Genomic DNA, 15,584 nt, shown 5'->3' with positions numbered 1-15,584 from the left:
GCTAGGTTTTCTCATGTCTATTCTATTTTCGATCTGCTGTCTAGATCTTTCTTTTTAATGTTAATCATTACTAAAGCCCGCAATTTATTGGACTTTCTTCTGATAAGTCATGTCTATTCGATTTTTTTCGTTTATTTATTATAAATTTATTTACTTGTTTCATGTTTCCTTTTTTTTCATATTAGCTCTCTCTTCTTCTGTAATTAACTCTTGATTTTTACTTGAAGCGCTGAGTAGTGGTGTGTCACAATTATTATTTCTTTCGATGGGTTCGTCGTCAGTTGCGTAGCTGTAAAACACGGTTTTTGTCTTTGCAAAGTGTCGAGTTGTCGTTTACGTGACTATCGCAATTTTGCTTCTTGTTTTAATATTACTGGCATGCTTGTAGCAGTTATTCCCTTTAAGAGCCTGGCTCTTTTATAATGTAGCCTCAATTTTCGTCTGCTGGCCCCTGTGAAATGAGTTCTCCTTTCTTTGCAACTGTTCATATTTTAAACTCGTTAATTATCCTTTAGTGCTTGTTGCGGTGGCAATTTTTTTCCGTTAGGCTCTTCTAATTCAAAGTCTGCGTTGCCATTTTCTTGACCTTCTGTACTTATATCTGAACGTTTTTCAATATTCTCATCGCAAAATTCTTTCTTTTTCTGTATTATGACGTTTGAATTCTCTGAGTTGGTACATTATAACTCGATCTTATTTTAGTCAGATTACCTTGAATTCTTTTCTTAAGAATTGCTCGTATTTTAAATTTGAGCGCCGGTGGTTTGTTGCTATTGGCTAGTCCTTCATTTTCTTGTTCGTTTGCTAGCTGATGTAGCTCTTGGCCTGGCCGTTCGGGTCTCTCTATCCCCTCTTATAGTATTGGGTCTTGCGATAAAGCGTCGAGTGGTCTGTTGTTCACACCTAGGTGGTATATGACTTCAAACTTATACCCTCTCAGTTCCGCTTTGAGCCTGTTAAAACGAATGTCTGGTTTTTTAGATGAGTAAAAGTGCCTAGGTAGCTCGTGGTATGTAACCACTGTAAACTTGCATACGTATCAATTAGGTCTAAATTAATCTAATAATTCCTTGTCGTACGTCAAGTAGCGGAGTTTAGTACCTTCAAGGCAGTGAAACGTGTACTCGCACGGTCTATCCTTCCTGATCTCTTTCTGACTAAGGATAGCTCCAACCGCGTAATCTGATTTGTTCATCGTGGCAATAAAGGGTTTTTCCAAATCCGAGGCGAGACGCACAGGTCCACTGCATAGTGCATCTACAAGAGTTTCAAACACATGCCTCTCTCGGTCGCCCCATTTAAATACAGTGCCCGCTTTCAAAAGTCTCGATAGAGGTTGGGCAGTTTGTGCATAATTTTTTATAAATCACCTGTAGTAGCCTACGAATCCTAGACATTGTTACACTTTCTTTGCATTTGTCGGTCAAGGGAAATTTCTGGCTGCTTTAAGTTTCTCTGGGTCAGTCATCATCTGTCTATTTCCTTTAATGTGACCGAGCACTTTCCCTTTTTTGCAAGAATTGACACTTTTTAAGTTCAATCGCGAGATTTGCAGCTGCCAGCTATTTTACAGTTTTATTAATCGTCTTTTATATTTCTCAAGGTTGGAGGCAAAGACAGTTGTGTCGTTAAGATACACTTCTTTTTTATGGTCTTGTAACCTTGTGAGTGCTAGTACGATTGCCCTTAAAAATAAGTTTAAAAAGTTTTTGTACCCTGTTGGTACCCTCTTGTATTGGTAATACTTGTATGAACTCGAAAATGTCGTCTTATTTGCAACATTTTCGTGTATTTTCGTGTTCCACCGGGCAAAATCCTGATTTGAGATCCACTACCGTAATGTAACGTGCTGACGCTAGGTTCTCTAAAATATCACTCTGAAGCGGTAGCAAGTAACACGAGCCCACTGTTACTTCGTTTAGTAGTCGAAAATCCTTGACTACTCTAACTTTTTTTTTATTGTTCGGTCCTGGTTGTTTTACCACTATCAAGGTGTTCGAGCAATTTGGCAAGGTGAAGGTTTCAATTATCCCTTGTTTAAGCATTTTTGTTATTTCGATTTTCATTTAATTCTTTATCGCCGGTGGATATCTGTATCTTTTAACCATGATGGGTTTATTTGACGTCATTATAATTCCATGCTTTAACAGGTGTGTTGTCTTAAGAGGTTCTCCGTCAAGGCTAAATACGTAAGGGTTTGACTTAATCAGTCTTCTCACATGTTCTATTCTCTCTTCTTTTTCAAAATTTTGCGTTTTTTTTATCATTACTTGTTTCTTCATTAAATAACATCATCACTGCTCTCCCCAAGCTTTTGATATCGTCTTCTTTAACGTCTTTTAAGTGGTCCTGGTAAATTTCTGCGTAATCAAGCAGCTTTACTTTTGGAACGTTTTTTATCTCGTCTTTCGTATTAATACATTCTGCGACTATTGTTCCGTTAAAATTACTGGTTATAAAATTTTTCAATGATATTCCTTTCTCAATTTCTTGGAGGGATATCCTGTGATTTTCTGATATATTTTTGCTTTTTATTATTCGTGCGTCAGTTATATGTCTTGATTTCCCAGGTATCTTAAAATACTGTAGCTTTAACAGTGGTATCTCTACGTCGTCTAATGTTATCATATTCTTAACACCGCTTGTTTGACCCCGGTATTGCTCAAAAGTATTCCACACTATGATTCTTTACGCGTCAATTGAGAAGTCATGGGGGACGACATCTTATGTGCACTGCAATACGTGCAAATGAGCCTGTACTGTGCCCAGTGTTTTGCATGCTCCGTGAGTCACGCCGATTATAGCTACTTTATACCTTTCGTCCATTAGCATGTCTGTGCTAAGAAAATTTTTCTTTATAATCAAAATCTCTGCGTCTGTATCCACATAAAAAGTTGCCTTTTCATTCTTTAACTGTGGTCCCCAAAACTGGACGGATGGTGGCATAAACCCTGTTTTCACGAGTTTTATAGTTATTTTGGAAAGTTGCTTTATTTCTTCGTTACACTGTGAAAGCTTGGGTTGTTATTTTTCATATATGTGTCCAGCGCCTTTATCTGATTACACTTTTTGTAGGCCCTCCTTTCTTTTCTTGCGCATTTTCCACTCTACTGCGTCGGAGTGTCTTTACACTTTGCAGTATCACGTTCTATTCTTTTCTGCACTGCGTAAGTACTCGGGCTGTTGATGTGCGTTTCTGCCTCCACTAATTTTGCTCCTTCATCTGTGGCCTCTCTCTCGCATATTTTCTCTTGCTGGACTTGATTATCTCTGTCTGTTTTTCTAATTTATGTTTGACATTTGGGGACCATGCCGAACATCCTGCGAGTTTAAAGCTGGAGTGGGGTCTCTTTTACTATTAGAAGCGTATAGCCCGTTTTCTCGCTGCTGTAGGCCTCTATCCTGTGGTGGCCTGTCACTTACTAAATTCCTTTCATAACCGTCCCTGCTATCTCGATTTTATTAGTGATTTCCATAACGGTTGAATGTGCTCCTGCGGTTTTTTTTGTACGGTACACTGCTGCTGCGGTTGCTGTAATTGTAATCATCGTTTTTATTTTATGTTTTTATTAGGCCATGGTTATAGCTTCTGTTATAATTATTGTACCTAATGTTATTAATATTTTCATTCATGCCCCGATAAATATAGGTGTTTATGTTGGTAGATTCGGCTATCGCAGTATATACGGCGTTTTTCGTTTGCTGCTACTGCTTATGCCCCCTTTGTGATTCCTGTTGTATTTTCTCCTTTTTTTTTGCAAAGTTTATTTGTGGCCCTCACTTGGTTGTTGTCTTATTGTATGAGGGCAGTGCATTTACTGGTATTGCGTGCCGGAAACTAAAGTCGCTCTCGATTTATAGTGCTTTTATGATTGCTTTCTAGAAAGTCCTCGGGTTTTTACTTGTAATTTTGTACCTGAATTTTCTGTGCAAGTCATCCGTGAATTTTTGAACTGACTCCACCTCCACTATTTTCTTTTAAAACTTGCTTTTGAATAGGTGGTAGACTTGGATTTGAATTGTACAGCATCGTTAGCCTGTTCTATAGTTGTACACTTCCGCCGTAGTCCTATTTTGATTCCTGATTTTGTTTGATTATCTTTAGTTGTGCCATCAACGTGTCTGAATTGTTTATAGTGCCATGTATGTTTAAAAGTTCTCGAAGAAATTCTTAGGCTGTACCTTATGGTGATGATCTGGGCGTGAAGTACCCACCTCTTTTTCTTTTAGTCTGCTTGCAATGGTACCGAAAAAAAAATTTGTTTTCTGGACCTACTATTTGATCAATCATCTTTACTACCCTATAAAATAGCGGCTATTCGATTGGATCACTGTCAAAAATAGGATGGTACTTGTTATATGGCTGAGCGTGGACAAAATGTTTTGCTGTGCGTTCTGCAGTTTACGGAAGTGATTATGGTTGCGTGTAGCTTATGTATTTTCTGTTTACGGGGCTATATGACCCCGTAGTCTATCCTTGTTTGCATCAGAATCGGCCCAATTGGTGTAGTTATTATTTGGTGGTGGTATCGTTACCACGAACGCGGCTTTCCTCATTTTCTTAAGGTTCTCGCTCATATCTTCCATTCTGTTCCATAGCTCTTGATTATGTAAGTTCTTTGTCCTTAGCTTCCTAGACTCTTTATGTTCGTAACAAGATGCAACAGAATTCATTTTGATTTTTTTGGCATGCTTCATTGTGTTAATAGTGTGCTAATTTTATCTGTTCGAGCTCTGCGGATTTCTTCAGCTTTTCTCACATTTCCCTTGCTGACTCATTTGCCGGAGATAAGACCCACTTCTTTGTTTGTTAGTCCTATGTTTACTTCTGTGTTACGAGATACATCCCTAGAATTCCTACTTGTCGTACTTGTCGGTGACGAATCTCGGATGGTCTCTGTGACCGCCTTGTGTGGCATGTCTACTTCCTATGCTTTAACTTTGCTTTGATTTTTAAAAACAAGCCCATTTATATAGCCTTAGTTTTTTCGTTTAGGTTGTCAAGTTTCTCACACCCTTTTAATTCGAGTTCTAATTCAAACATCAGTTCTGTCACATTTTTCTTTTGCTGTTTTTTTACTGAGCCCTGGCTCGCACGCGCTGGTCATCGTATTACTTGGGCTTTCGTTACCGCTTTTTGACTCATGGGTTATGTTGCTGAAAAGAATCATTTTTTTTTTGTACTTCTTTTCCATGTATATTCACGTGTCGTGAAACGTATCCCCCTCTTTAATTATGACAAAACTTATATATTTTCCTAGCTACAATGCTGCATTTAATTACCTATGTAACGGCTTAATGATATTTGGACGAAAAGAATAGTAAGAGGCTTGACAAGAAAATATAAGAGCAGCATTCGTCTTTTACTTGGTTTCTTTAATTTTGGACTGTATTTTTGTTTGGTGGTAAATGGAGAGAAATATTCTTTTGGGAATATCTGTTATCTGTTTTTGGTAATAAAAATGATAGTAATAAAAATAGTGATGTATTCTTTAGCCGATATGGGTGCGAGGCATTATTTCTGGATGTTGCGTGTGTACATACAAAGCGTACTGAAAAATCTCGTTTTATGTTTATTATGCTGAATTTCATACGTTTTTGTCCTGAGGTCAGAGAAAATGGGAAAGATAAAAAAATTGAAACAACTTACTTACCAAGTTAACAATACTTGCGAGGCCAGAATTATTATGTTAAGTATCATCTGTCTCTGATTAATACTCCCTTTTCGGCGTTGATAGGTAGAAACACGGCTCCACCTCTAATAAACCACTACCCACTTTCTGGTACTTCCCGACGATGCTCTGACTTTCTGCTTTGTAGACTTCCCAATCGTTGGTGTTGAGAATCGCTCGTATAAACAGCTTCTAGTCCATCCTTTGTCCCGTTCGGGTCCGTTCCAGCCCTCAAGTTTGATTTTCGTGGCACTGCCCAATGTGTGCTTCTCGTTGAAATTCGTATACGTTTTAATAACAAAGAAAACCAAAAAGAGAGAAGAAAAGAAAAGAAATTCTGACACTTGCTACCCCACACTTAACGATAAAATTGTCATGTGGGATTAGGTGGTAAGGAGGTGCTTTACAAAAAGAACAGAACTCGTTCATAAATCCTTTATTAGCTTTTTGAAGGGAGACTGCTAGAATAGCCTCGTTGTTACCAGAATGAGTCAGTATGATGTGCCCAGCACATTGTACGTAACACTAGTATAAAAAATGAAAAAATTTATGGAAGTAGAGTTTTTTTTTAAATGCCCGAACAAAACAGAAATTTAAAGTAACACAAGAAAGCGGATTTAGGAATTTCGTTAAGTTATGACAATGTTGGTTACAGAGTCATGATGAAAAAGTATTATCTTGACACGTTGATATCATTGAAAATGGCACAAATTTCATTGGTTTCAAATCAGGAGATGAGGCTTATACAAAAAGAGCTAATGACATTTTTAATACTGGATTGGTTGTTAGAGGTTATTAACAAAATAATTTAATTAATGCTATTTGTTCACCAGTTGCAAGAATGCAAACTTTAAAAATCTCGCTATCTTGTTGTTGTAAAAATAAATAATATAACCATCGAGTAGATGGATGTCGGAACAGCATTTTCGAATGGAAAGGTAAAGTCTGAAGTATACGTAAAAGAGCCAGAAGCTATGATGATGTCTCCAATAAAGTATCAAAATTAGATAAAACGTTGTATGAGTTAAGAGAAAGCCCAAGAGCTTTGTATAAATGTTTTCATACTCATTTGAAAAAATTTAAACTTCAAAAGAAGCGAAAATGACTGTTGCTCATGTATCTTAAAAAACAAAAATTATGATGTACATTTAATACATTTTACGATTGACTTATAAGGTTGCTGTAAGAATAAAGAAAAGTTGAATTTTTTTGAAAGATTATTCTGTAAAACATTTTAAAGTAATATTTAGGTAGAATAAGTACCTATTAAGGTATTAGCATCAACTATGACTGTGAAAATGGAAAAATGACTGTTGATCAGAAAAACTATATTGAAATACTTGCAAAGAAATATGCTATTATTAATAAAAAATGTATGTAACTTCTATGGAATAAAATTTAAAACTAGAACCTGCGCTAACAGCATGTGATAGAATTAAGTACAGAAATTTAATTGGAGCTTTTTTATTCATTAGCTCAGGAACTATACCTCATATAAGTTAGTGGTTTTTTTTTTAATTTTTTATTTATTTACTTTTTTTTTTTTTACCGGGTTACCGCAACAGCTCTTATGCCAAGTCACCAGGTTCACCCACTCACCATCTACGTGTAGGGTTGTATGTCCGCACCCATTTTCCAATCCTTTTACTGATGTTATACCTAATTTATGGGCACAGTGCGAGTATTTCCGATGAAACACCTTGCCAGTTAAGCTGACACTCTCTGCACCACCAGTACATCGGGTCCAGTCGCCACTGTGAAGCTTTTTCCTGGAGAGGACTCCATATTTTAGGACGTCTACTCCTTGCCGGTTACGCCAGCGCTCCCTTTTGAAGCATTGGATCCAGGCTAATTAGCATCCCCGGAGAAGCCCAGGGACCAGTTTCAGGGACCACTCCTCGACGGTAAGGCCGGTGATCCCTGCCTGGTGCATCGGATCCGCTAATCCCTACCTCCTAACACTGTTTCGCATTCACCCAGGCCTGAAGACCTGTGGGCAAGAAAAAAATTCTGGAATTACTCTGAAGGGAAATTCCACGGAAAAACTCGCCTGGAAATAGCTGAGGTTACATAGGAACTGTTTCCGATGGAAAAGGTTTTTGAAAAAATCTGCATTTACCGGAAATCGAACGCACGACCCCTAGCACAGCGTTGTATCAGTAACAAGCACGCTTACACTAGGCAAACGTCATCTTTGCTTTAGTGGTAATTATTAAAGTTGATTTCAAAATTTTCATAATAGTGCACATTTTAAATGTGATTTAAGAATTTTATCATATTTGTACTGAATAAGAGATTTTTAATCAATTTTTGAAAAGAAATTTACCAATAATGTTGTAGATTCGTATGTCAATGCTGATTGGGCAGGAGACATTATTGATAGGAATACTATGACACGTTCATACGAATGTATGGATATGTCATTTATTTGAAATCTTCGAAGTAAAAAAGCAAAATAGTGTGAAGAAATCCTTGATACCAGCTGAGTTTGTAGCATTGTTTTAATGTGTAAGTAAATTGAAAGTTTAAAAAAATTTGTTACTTGATTTAAATATTAAAGTTTATGAACCAAATACTATGTATCAAGATAATTCTGGTGCGATAAGTATAGCTAGGTTTAGAAATCCCACTAAAAATTTGAAACATATTAAAACTTATTATTACTTTGTTAACAAAAGTTGTAGGCAAACAGGTGGACTTAAACTTGATGAATATCAATTATTTTCATAAAAGTATATGACGATTGATCTCTTATATGTATATATACATACATACTAACATAGTTTTTTTAGAATTTATTATTTGTTTATCTATTTTTCCACACCGTCTAAGAGGCAAATCGATAGACTTTATACAAACTCATAATATACTTAAAAGTTCATGGTCTTTGATCTCTTATATATATTAATATGGCAAGCCTTATGAAGTTACGCTGAGAAACATCACAAATATCTATTTATTGACTACTCTATTTAATTATCAAAATACTATAAAAAATAAGTGCAGGTTTTTAAAATATTATTTTGCTAACCTTCTCTATACTTATCTGTATGTTACCTAAATATTTATAAGAAAATTATAAAAATATCCATTGAATGAAGAAATTATGTAATTAAATAAAAATTTTGGTACGCAAGTAATGTTTAACCAAAAATCTCTTTCGAAAAAATGTTTTGTACAACCAAGACATTTTTTTTTTTTATTTGATTAAATATTTCATTTTTAATTTTTGCATCTCGACAATGCATCAGAAAGTTAACCGTAAGAAAACAAAGGCTTCTTTAAGTATAGACCAACATTATAAAAACTTTGACCTTAAGAATTGTTTATAGCCATAGCAAAAGCTATAAGGAAATCATGTTATACATAAAGTAAAGGGCAGTAAAGTAACATTTCCAGTATTTAAAGCTTGTGAGGGTCGTGATTATGTATAGATATATTTATTATTCTATAAGGTATATTTATTTTTATCATACAATAAAATATACGCTATTACAATAGAGTTCTTTTACGTGATGCTATATATTCATGTAGGTTAGTATTTATGGATTCCTCTTTAAGAGGGATAGGAGGCAATGAGGATTCGTAGGTACAAAGTGGAGGTCGGATTGCCTTCAACATGTATTAAGAGATACCTCAGTGGAAGTGTGCAGGAACGTAGTCAGATTCACAATCTTCCTGACTCGTGACACACAACATCTCGAGGTCTTATGATTTTAGTAAGTACAGATTTATTGACTCTCTTGTGTTACTGTTGGACGCGGTAAGTCACCAATGTCCCAGGGTCACTCCAGTTTGTACTGCCCTGAAGATCTGCCGGTTCACTAGCTACCTTATCTAGAGGATAGCTACGGTTCGTACTGCCCCGAAGATCTGCTTTTTACGGGGAAAACTAGGAGCTTGTAATAGCCTCTTCGTCACCCTTTTAGCCAGAGTAATGTATAAAGTGAATGGTGTAATGTTAAAAGTAGTAACCAAGTATGTAATTATAATTCCGCTATTTATTGCGGTATGAAAAATTACAACAGCGCTTTGAAGAGCAGAGTTTCGTAGTCAAAGTTCCAGACTCGTCGCTGATGGCAAAAGTGATCAACATGGGCTGGCATATGCCTTTTATATCCTCCTGAGAAGCGGCGTTGGCGGCTTTGATTAGGCGGCTCCAATATAATAGTTGCGAGCTCTAGTATAAGGTCTATCTTCATGTCAAATTTGATTATTAAAGCGCTTTTACATTTCTAAATGGCGTGAAGGTTTAAATTCACGATAGCTTCGGTTTGGTGGTATATTTGAATACTCACTTGTAAACTAACAAGCTATTCTTAGAAAAAAAAACTTTTTCTCTAATTCTGTCTTTAGTAATTATGTCACTTTATATATCAAACTTATATAATTTAGTTCTTCGCAATCGTGTGCTATTACACAAACTGTCTGATATTATGAAGTTTCTTATTACCATTACTACACTTTCAATTTCCATACTCGGATTATGAGGTATTAAGCCTTTCTGAATATTATTTTGCACTTCTACCAAATAATTTGTATAAATATTATTATTTAAAAGTTGCCAGATCTCTGCTTTCATACAATTGAGACTTTTCTTTTTATGTGTCTAAAATTTTGTCGCTGATAAAAAAGTATATTTATTGTTGTTTTAAGTGAAAATGACATTATTTATCGAGTTATTATTGTTTTTAAATATTTTCGAACATAAATCGTGGGTTATCTAATTTTTAGAAATAGGAAACATTTTTATTTCTCCTTCTTTCATTTTCAACAATAATTTAAAAAGTGTTTTATTATTTAAACAAGTTTTTTTTTTTTTAATAAAAAATTGAAAAGTATTTTGATAAAAAGGATGACTTAATAATTATTGCTATTATTATACTTCTGTTACTCAGGTTACTATTATTATAACTTATATAATGTGCAGTATTCAATTTAAAAAGATTTTTAATTTACAACCTCATTCGTCATACCTCGAAGTCTATGGTTACCAAAAAAATGACAATTTATTAGCAGGAAGTTGGTGCACGGAGCGTGCAGAGTGTTGGAGATACACACACGTAGATATTTTATTACCGAGTTGATTACAACATTGTTCAAGGAGATATTGATCTGGAAACTTTTTCAAAAATTCAAAGGATGTTTACTGCTAAATATACAACGTCAGTTAGTTTTAGATGCAAGAAAGGAGAAAAATTAGCGTTATGGGCCACTTGTAATTGTATACTCGTAAATTAATAATTTTGACGACACCTGGAATCAAAACACGGAATTTTTAATTTTTCTGTGGCGTATAATCTTGAAGTTATTTACGAAAACAATATATTTAAGCATTTTAAACAGCAAAAAAATTGTATTTAATACTTGGATGCTGTTAAAGTTGTGGAACTGGAACCTCATAAATATAACATTACAACGGAAAATACTCTCACATACGCATGCAAATGAATTTGGGCATTTTAACAAGAGCGTTTTGTATTTTACAAGAATTAAGGATGTCGTAGGAATTTTGTCCAATTTTTTTATTTTTGTAAGCTAGTGCTACAGAATTGCGTATTTAAAAATTTTGTCTTTCTAAAATAAAAACTAAGATTCCGTAACGCTAAACAATGTCATTTATCTTTCCGAAGCATTCGTGTTGGAAATAAGAGCGACCGACAGTAGGCCCGGCTTTTGTGTACATTGTGTACACTTGTAGTCTCTGTCGGCTCAACGCTCTGTGCGTGTGCGCTTGGTCGACTTGGTGCGCTGCAGGTGTGTGTGTGTATTCACGTGGCAAGCTTTGTATACTGTAAGCGCCAGATTATACTCAGCTCTCGTCGAAGATAGACTCTCTTATTTTACGTTGCCAAACTCTAGCATTCAAAGGTGCATACATCACCTTAAATGCTATTGTAAATCTTCTGATTAACTCTCGCAATACAGTGGACAAAACTCAGTTGTGCAGTGCAGTGCACTTAGTGCTTTGTTTAAGTTGCTCACTGCATAATTTGCAGACCAGCTCAAATAGTTAATCTCATCGAACTAACTACCAGTGATTATCAACAGCAAGACTCAGTGAAATTCTTGTGTATTTCCACAGACAGTAATTGTGCATTTCTACAGACAATGGTTTTTAGTTAATCAATATTTCAATCAGTTATACTATATCAGTGCTTTCATTTTCACATTTATTTCGTGTAACTTTCAAACTCTCTTGCGAACTCAAGGCCAGTGTGTGTTTACCTATTGTGTTATTCAACTTGACTCTTTTCCTTCTACATTCTTCGCTTTTATATATTTCAATAGTTCATTGCTTTAAGACTATAGACATTATTTCTTTTCTCCTGTATTATTTTGACCTTTACTATTTTTGTGAACATTAACTGTGATTTTTCTTGGCCTTTGAGTGACATTAAAAGTTGTTATTTTATGCTGTTTAATTTTACTGTGTTTTATTGTGTCTTCTTAATCACCCTATCCGGGCCTAGTGTGTGCTAACGCATACGCCTCGAACAATTCGTTTGTCGACTCCGATATTGGTGGGTTTAAATATAGCTGTTTTATGTATGATATAAGTGCAGTAGCAGAATTTAATCCAAATTTTGTGCTGTACAACTTTGACTTGTCGACGCATTTATTAGAGTCCGTAATCGTTCTTTTTTTTTTTAAAAAACAGCAACGCTAAAGAATATCGTGTATCTTTTCGAAGCGTTTGGTTAGCAACTACGAAGGTGATGAGTTCAAATATAGCTGTTATCAGAATATGATATCAGTACAAGGGCAAAGTTCAATTTTCATTTGGTACGTCATAATCTCGATTTTTCAATGAGTTTATAAGAGCCCGTAACATTTCATTTTTGCCAAGAATCCGTAATGCCATTCTGTAATGATAAAAATCGCATTTTACCTTAGTTTTGTGTTAGATTATCGTCTTGGGCAGTGATTTGCACGAATGTGAGTAGTAAGTCAGTAATCTAAATGTGAGAATAAAGTTAAATTATCATGAAGAACGCCCTTATCTTGATTATAATAAGATTTAATTACAGCCGGTAACGCTACTATTTTTGAAAAATATATTAAGATACTCGTCGTAAACAATTTTTTTGTCTAGATTCAGCAGGGCCCAAAAAGTTTTAGCTTATTATGGTTATCGACAATTTACAAAAATTCTCTTTACAATTAACAATCCACTCTAAGCGTTTATCCAGTCAGACCCTTAAAATATGCCGATTTTTGTAGAATGACTCAAGTATATATATATCATTTTATATCTTAAAGCGTACTGAAACTTTTTGTTTTTCAAGTGTTACGTTTAAACATACTTCTGTTAATAGGATAAGCCTTCTTCTTTCTTTTTTTTTTGGTACGTCATATCGACTTTAGAGATATACATAAACTACCCTCAGGGATTTTTTGAAAATTTATCGAAATAGGCTTTTCAAGTCTGATACTTTAACTTAAATCATCCGTATTTTTTGACATAGTCAACATGTTTAGCTCCATAAGTACTGAGACTGGAGCTTGTTTTAAGAACTTTAAAGAGTGTTTGTATTGATATTTGATAACTAACCTGAAAAAAATTTATGAACAACAGAGCTCACCCTTTATCGTTCTAATAAAATTTTATCGTACTTATACATCAATTTTCTGAAGAAGTTCAAAAAATTAGTCTTTTTTAATTTTTTGTGTGTTCACTAATTTTCTCTTGTTCTTAAAAGAATGAGGGAAAAAAACTGTATTTTATAGGTGTATCTTACATTTCCCTTTTTTTAAAAACTGGGAAATTTCAAGTGCACATTAAACATGTAGTTTTTTCTGTATTTGTGTATAGTATATCGTTGAAACACAATCATAATTTTATTAAACTATGTGTTACCACTAGTGAATCAGATAAACACGTGCCAACAATATCTAAAATTTATTACAAGTACTAACTTTCCGTGTTCTTAAAATTGATTTTTCTACAAAATGCATTATTCTAAATTTCAATGACTTAAAGTTACAAAAAGATGTACTAGTTTATAATTTTCGTACGATACAGAAATTCATTAAAATTAAAAAAAAATTTTTTTTCTGTGTTATTTCTATGTACGATATGCTTACCAGAAGTAGTTCAGAGCTTGTAAAGAAGTAGTGAATCGCTTGGTTTGATTTTTATAAAACCGTAAAATCGTGCATTTTAAATTGTAAATAATTTTTTTAGTACTGGAACTTAATACTATTAATTTTTTTTAAATTAGTGTTTACCTTGAAAGTTTTTAAACCATCTTTTTTTAATGATACATTCTACTTTCTTTAATAGCTACATTTTTAGGATGTTTCATATACATTCAACGGTAGTCTTTAACGCCGCATGTTACTAAAATTACTGAGAGTTTTTTACGCATCCATTAACAGCATCAGCACCAAGAAAATTTGTGCTTTAAAATCAACTTCAGTAGTGTGATAAAATAATTTTTAAACTCAAGCACAGTACAATTTATAAGCCTATTTATAATTACAGAAATATTTGCAGAATAAGTTAAAATAACCAGGGTTTTTTGTATGTTAAATACTACGTTACTAATGCGTACATTTTTTTGCCTTCTTATGCTTTATTGTAGGTTTAAGTTCTTAATTTTTTAACGTTTTTAAACGACTTATATGTGCTACTTGTTTAAAGAATTACATTTTTTGGATTTATACCCAATCAAAAATGATTGTTGTTTGTATTTTTTACTAAAATTAATTTTTTTTCAAACACACTTGCCAGTTTTAAATACTAGTAAAAAAAAGGTTCTTAACTGATTTAAACTTTATGTTCAATCTTTACAGTGAGTTGAACTCAAACAAAATATCGTACATTGTTGAGGACGCCATTGGAATTTTCGTTCCATTAAATCAGCTACAAAAATTAGGAATAGCTTACAACCAAATCAAATCAATTCATAAAAATGCATTTAGTGGATTGACGCAAATTACTGAACTTGACTTAACTGGAAACAATATAACAAGCATCCAAGAAAATGCGTTTAGCACGATGACGTCAACACTTACATCTTTAAAAATAAATACTAGTAAGCTTTTTCAGTAAATAGTTTTTATAAGAAATTTACTAAATGTTCGTCTTTTGCTAACAAACACTTGAAATAAAAATATTTTATACAGGTACTTTATTCTGCGATTGTGGACACCAGTGGCTCAGCGTATGGTTACACTCTAAGCGGTACAGCGACACCAATATTCAGTGCGGTTACCCTCACTGGTTACAGGAGAAGTCATTAACTCAGCTGCATCATGCAAATTTTACATGTGGTAATTTTTTACGTATTAAATTAAATTAAGTATTGATTAGTATAAGAAGAGTGCATGAAATAAGACCTCCTCACTTCGCCGTTGATTTTGCGCAACATAAAGATTACAAAAAAACTCGTTTCTCAACTGTAAATTTTTTTAAGTAAAGATTTTTTTGAAAGATAATTTACCCACATTTTTTAGTAAATTTGCAGGTTATTATATCTTTGAGCAACACAAAAAAAAAGTGAAAACAGTTTAAACGCCAATACACCTTTGCCCAGTGACCCATAAAACTTAAATTCATATATCTATACGCATAGGGTATATTAATATTTCGAAACTGTTGACAGCAGCTACCATTGAAAGTTTAGGGACAGCTAACCTTATATTTTATTTGACAGAAATGATATACTTTATTATTATAGCTTATAGTATTTGCAATGATATGAAATATATAACGAAAAAAAACTAATTGTTTTCTCATAATTGACAAATCAAGTTATAATTAAGATATCAAAGGTAAAAAAAATCCCCTAGGTGTAGAGTCCGTTCGTATAATTAAATATAATACTTAAGAGTGTACAATGCTCATTCTATCAATAATTGACTCAGTTCCTTAATAATTCAGTCCAGACCCTTTTAAACAAGGCA

General features: G+C 34.0%; 1 protein-coding gene across 2 annotated transcripts in view; it reads left to right on the top strand.

Moving 5' to 3' along the window:
* LOC106635898 (uncharacterized) overlaps positions 1 to 15,584 on the top strand; it is a 606,704-nt gene that overhangs the window by 312,942 nt on the left and 278,178 nt on the right. For both annotated transcript variants that reach the window (XM_014348085.2, XM_014348086.2), the window contains exons 9-10: positions 14,472 to 14,713; positions 14,805 to 14,951. In XM_014348085.2, coding sequence (XP_014203571.2) covers positions 14,472 to 14,713; positions 14,805 to 14,951 — 389 coding nt within the window. The remainder of the gene's footprint in view (positions 1 to 14,471; positions 14,714 to 14,804; positions 14,952 to 15,584) is intronic.

This window comes from Copidosoma floridanum, unplaced genomic scaffold (assembly GCF_036245765.1).
Source record: "Copidosoma floridanum isolate Cflo_tuat_1 unplaced genomic scaffold, Cflo_Japanese_pri ptg000004l, whole genome shotgun sequence".
Taxonomy (NCBI): Eukaryota; Metazoa; Arthropoda; class Insecta; order Hymenoptera; family Encyrtidae; genus Copidosoma; species Copidosoma floridanum.
This window is presented reverse-complemented; position numbering and strand designations above follow the sequence as displayed.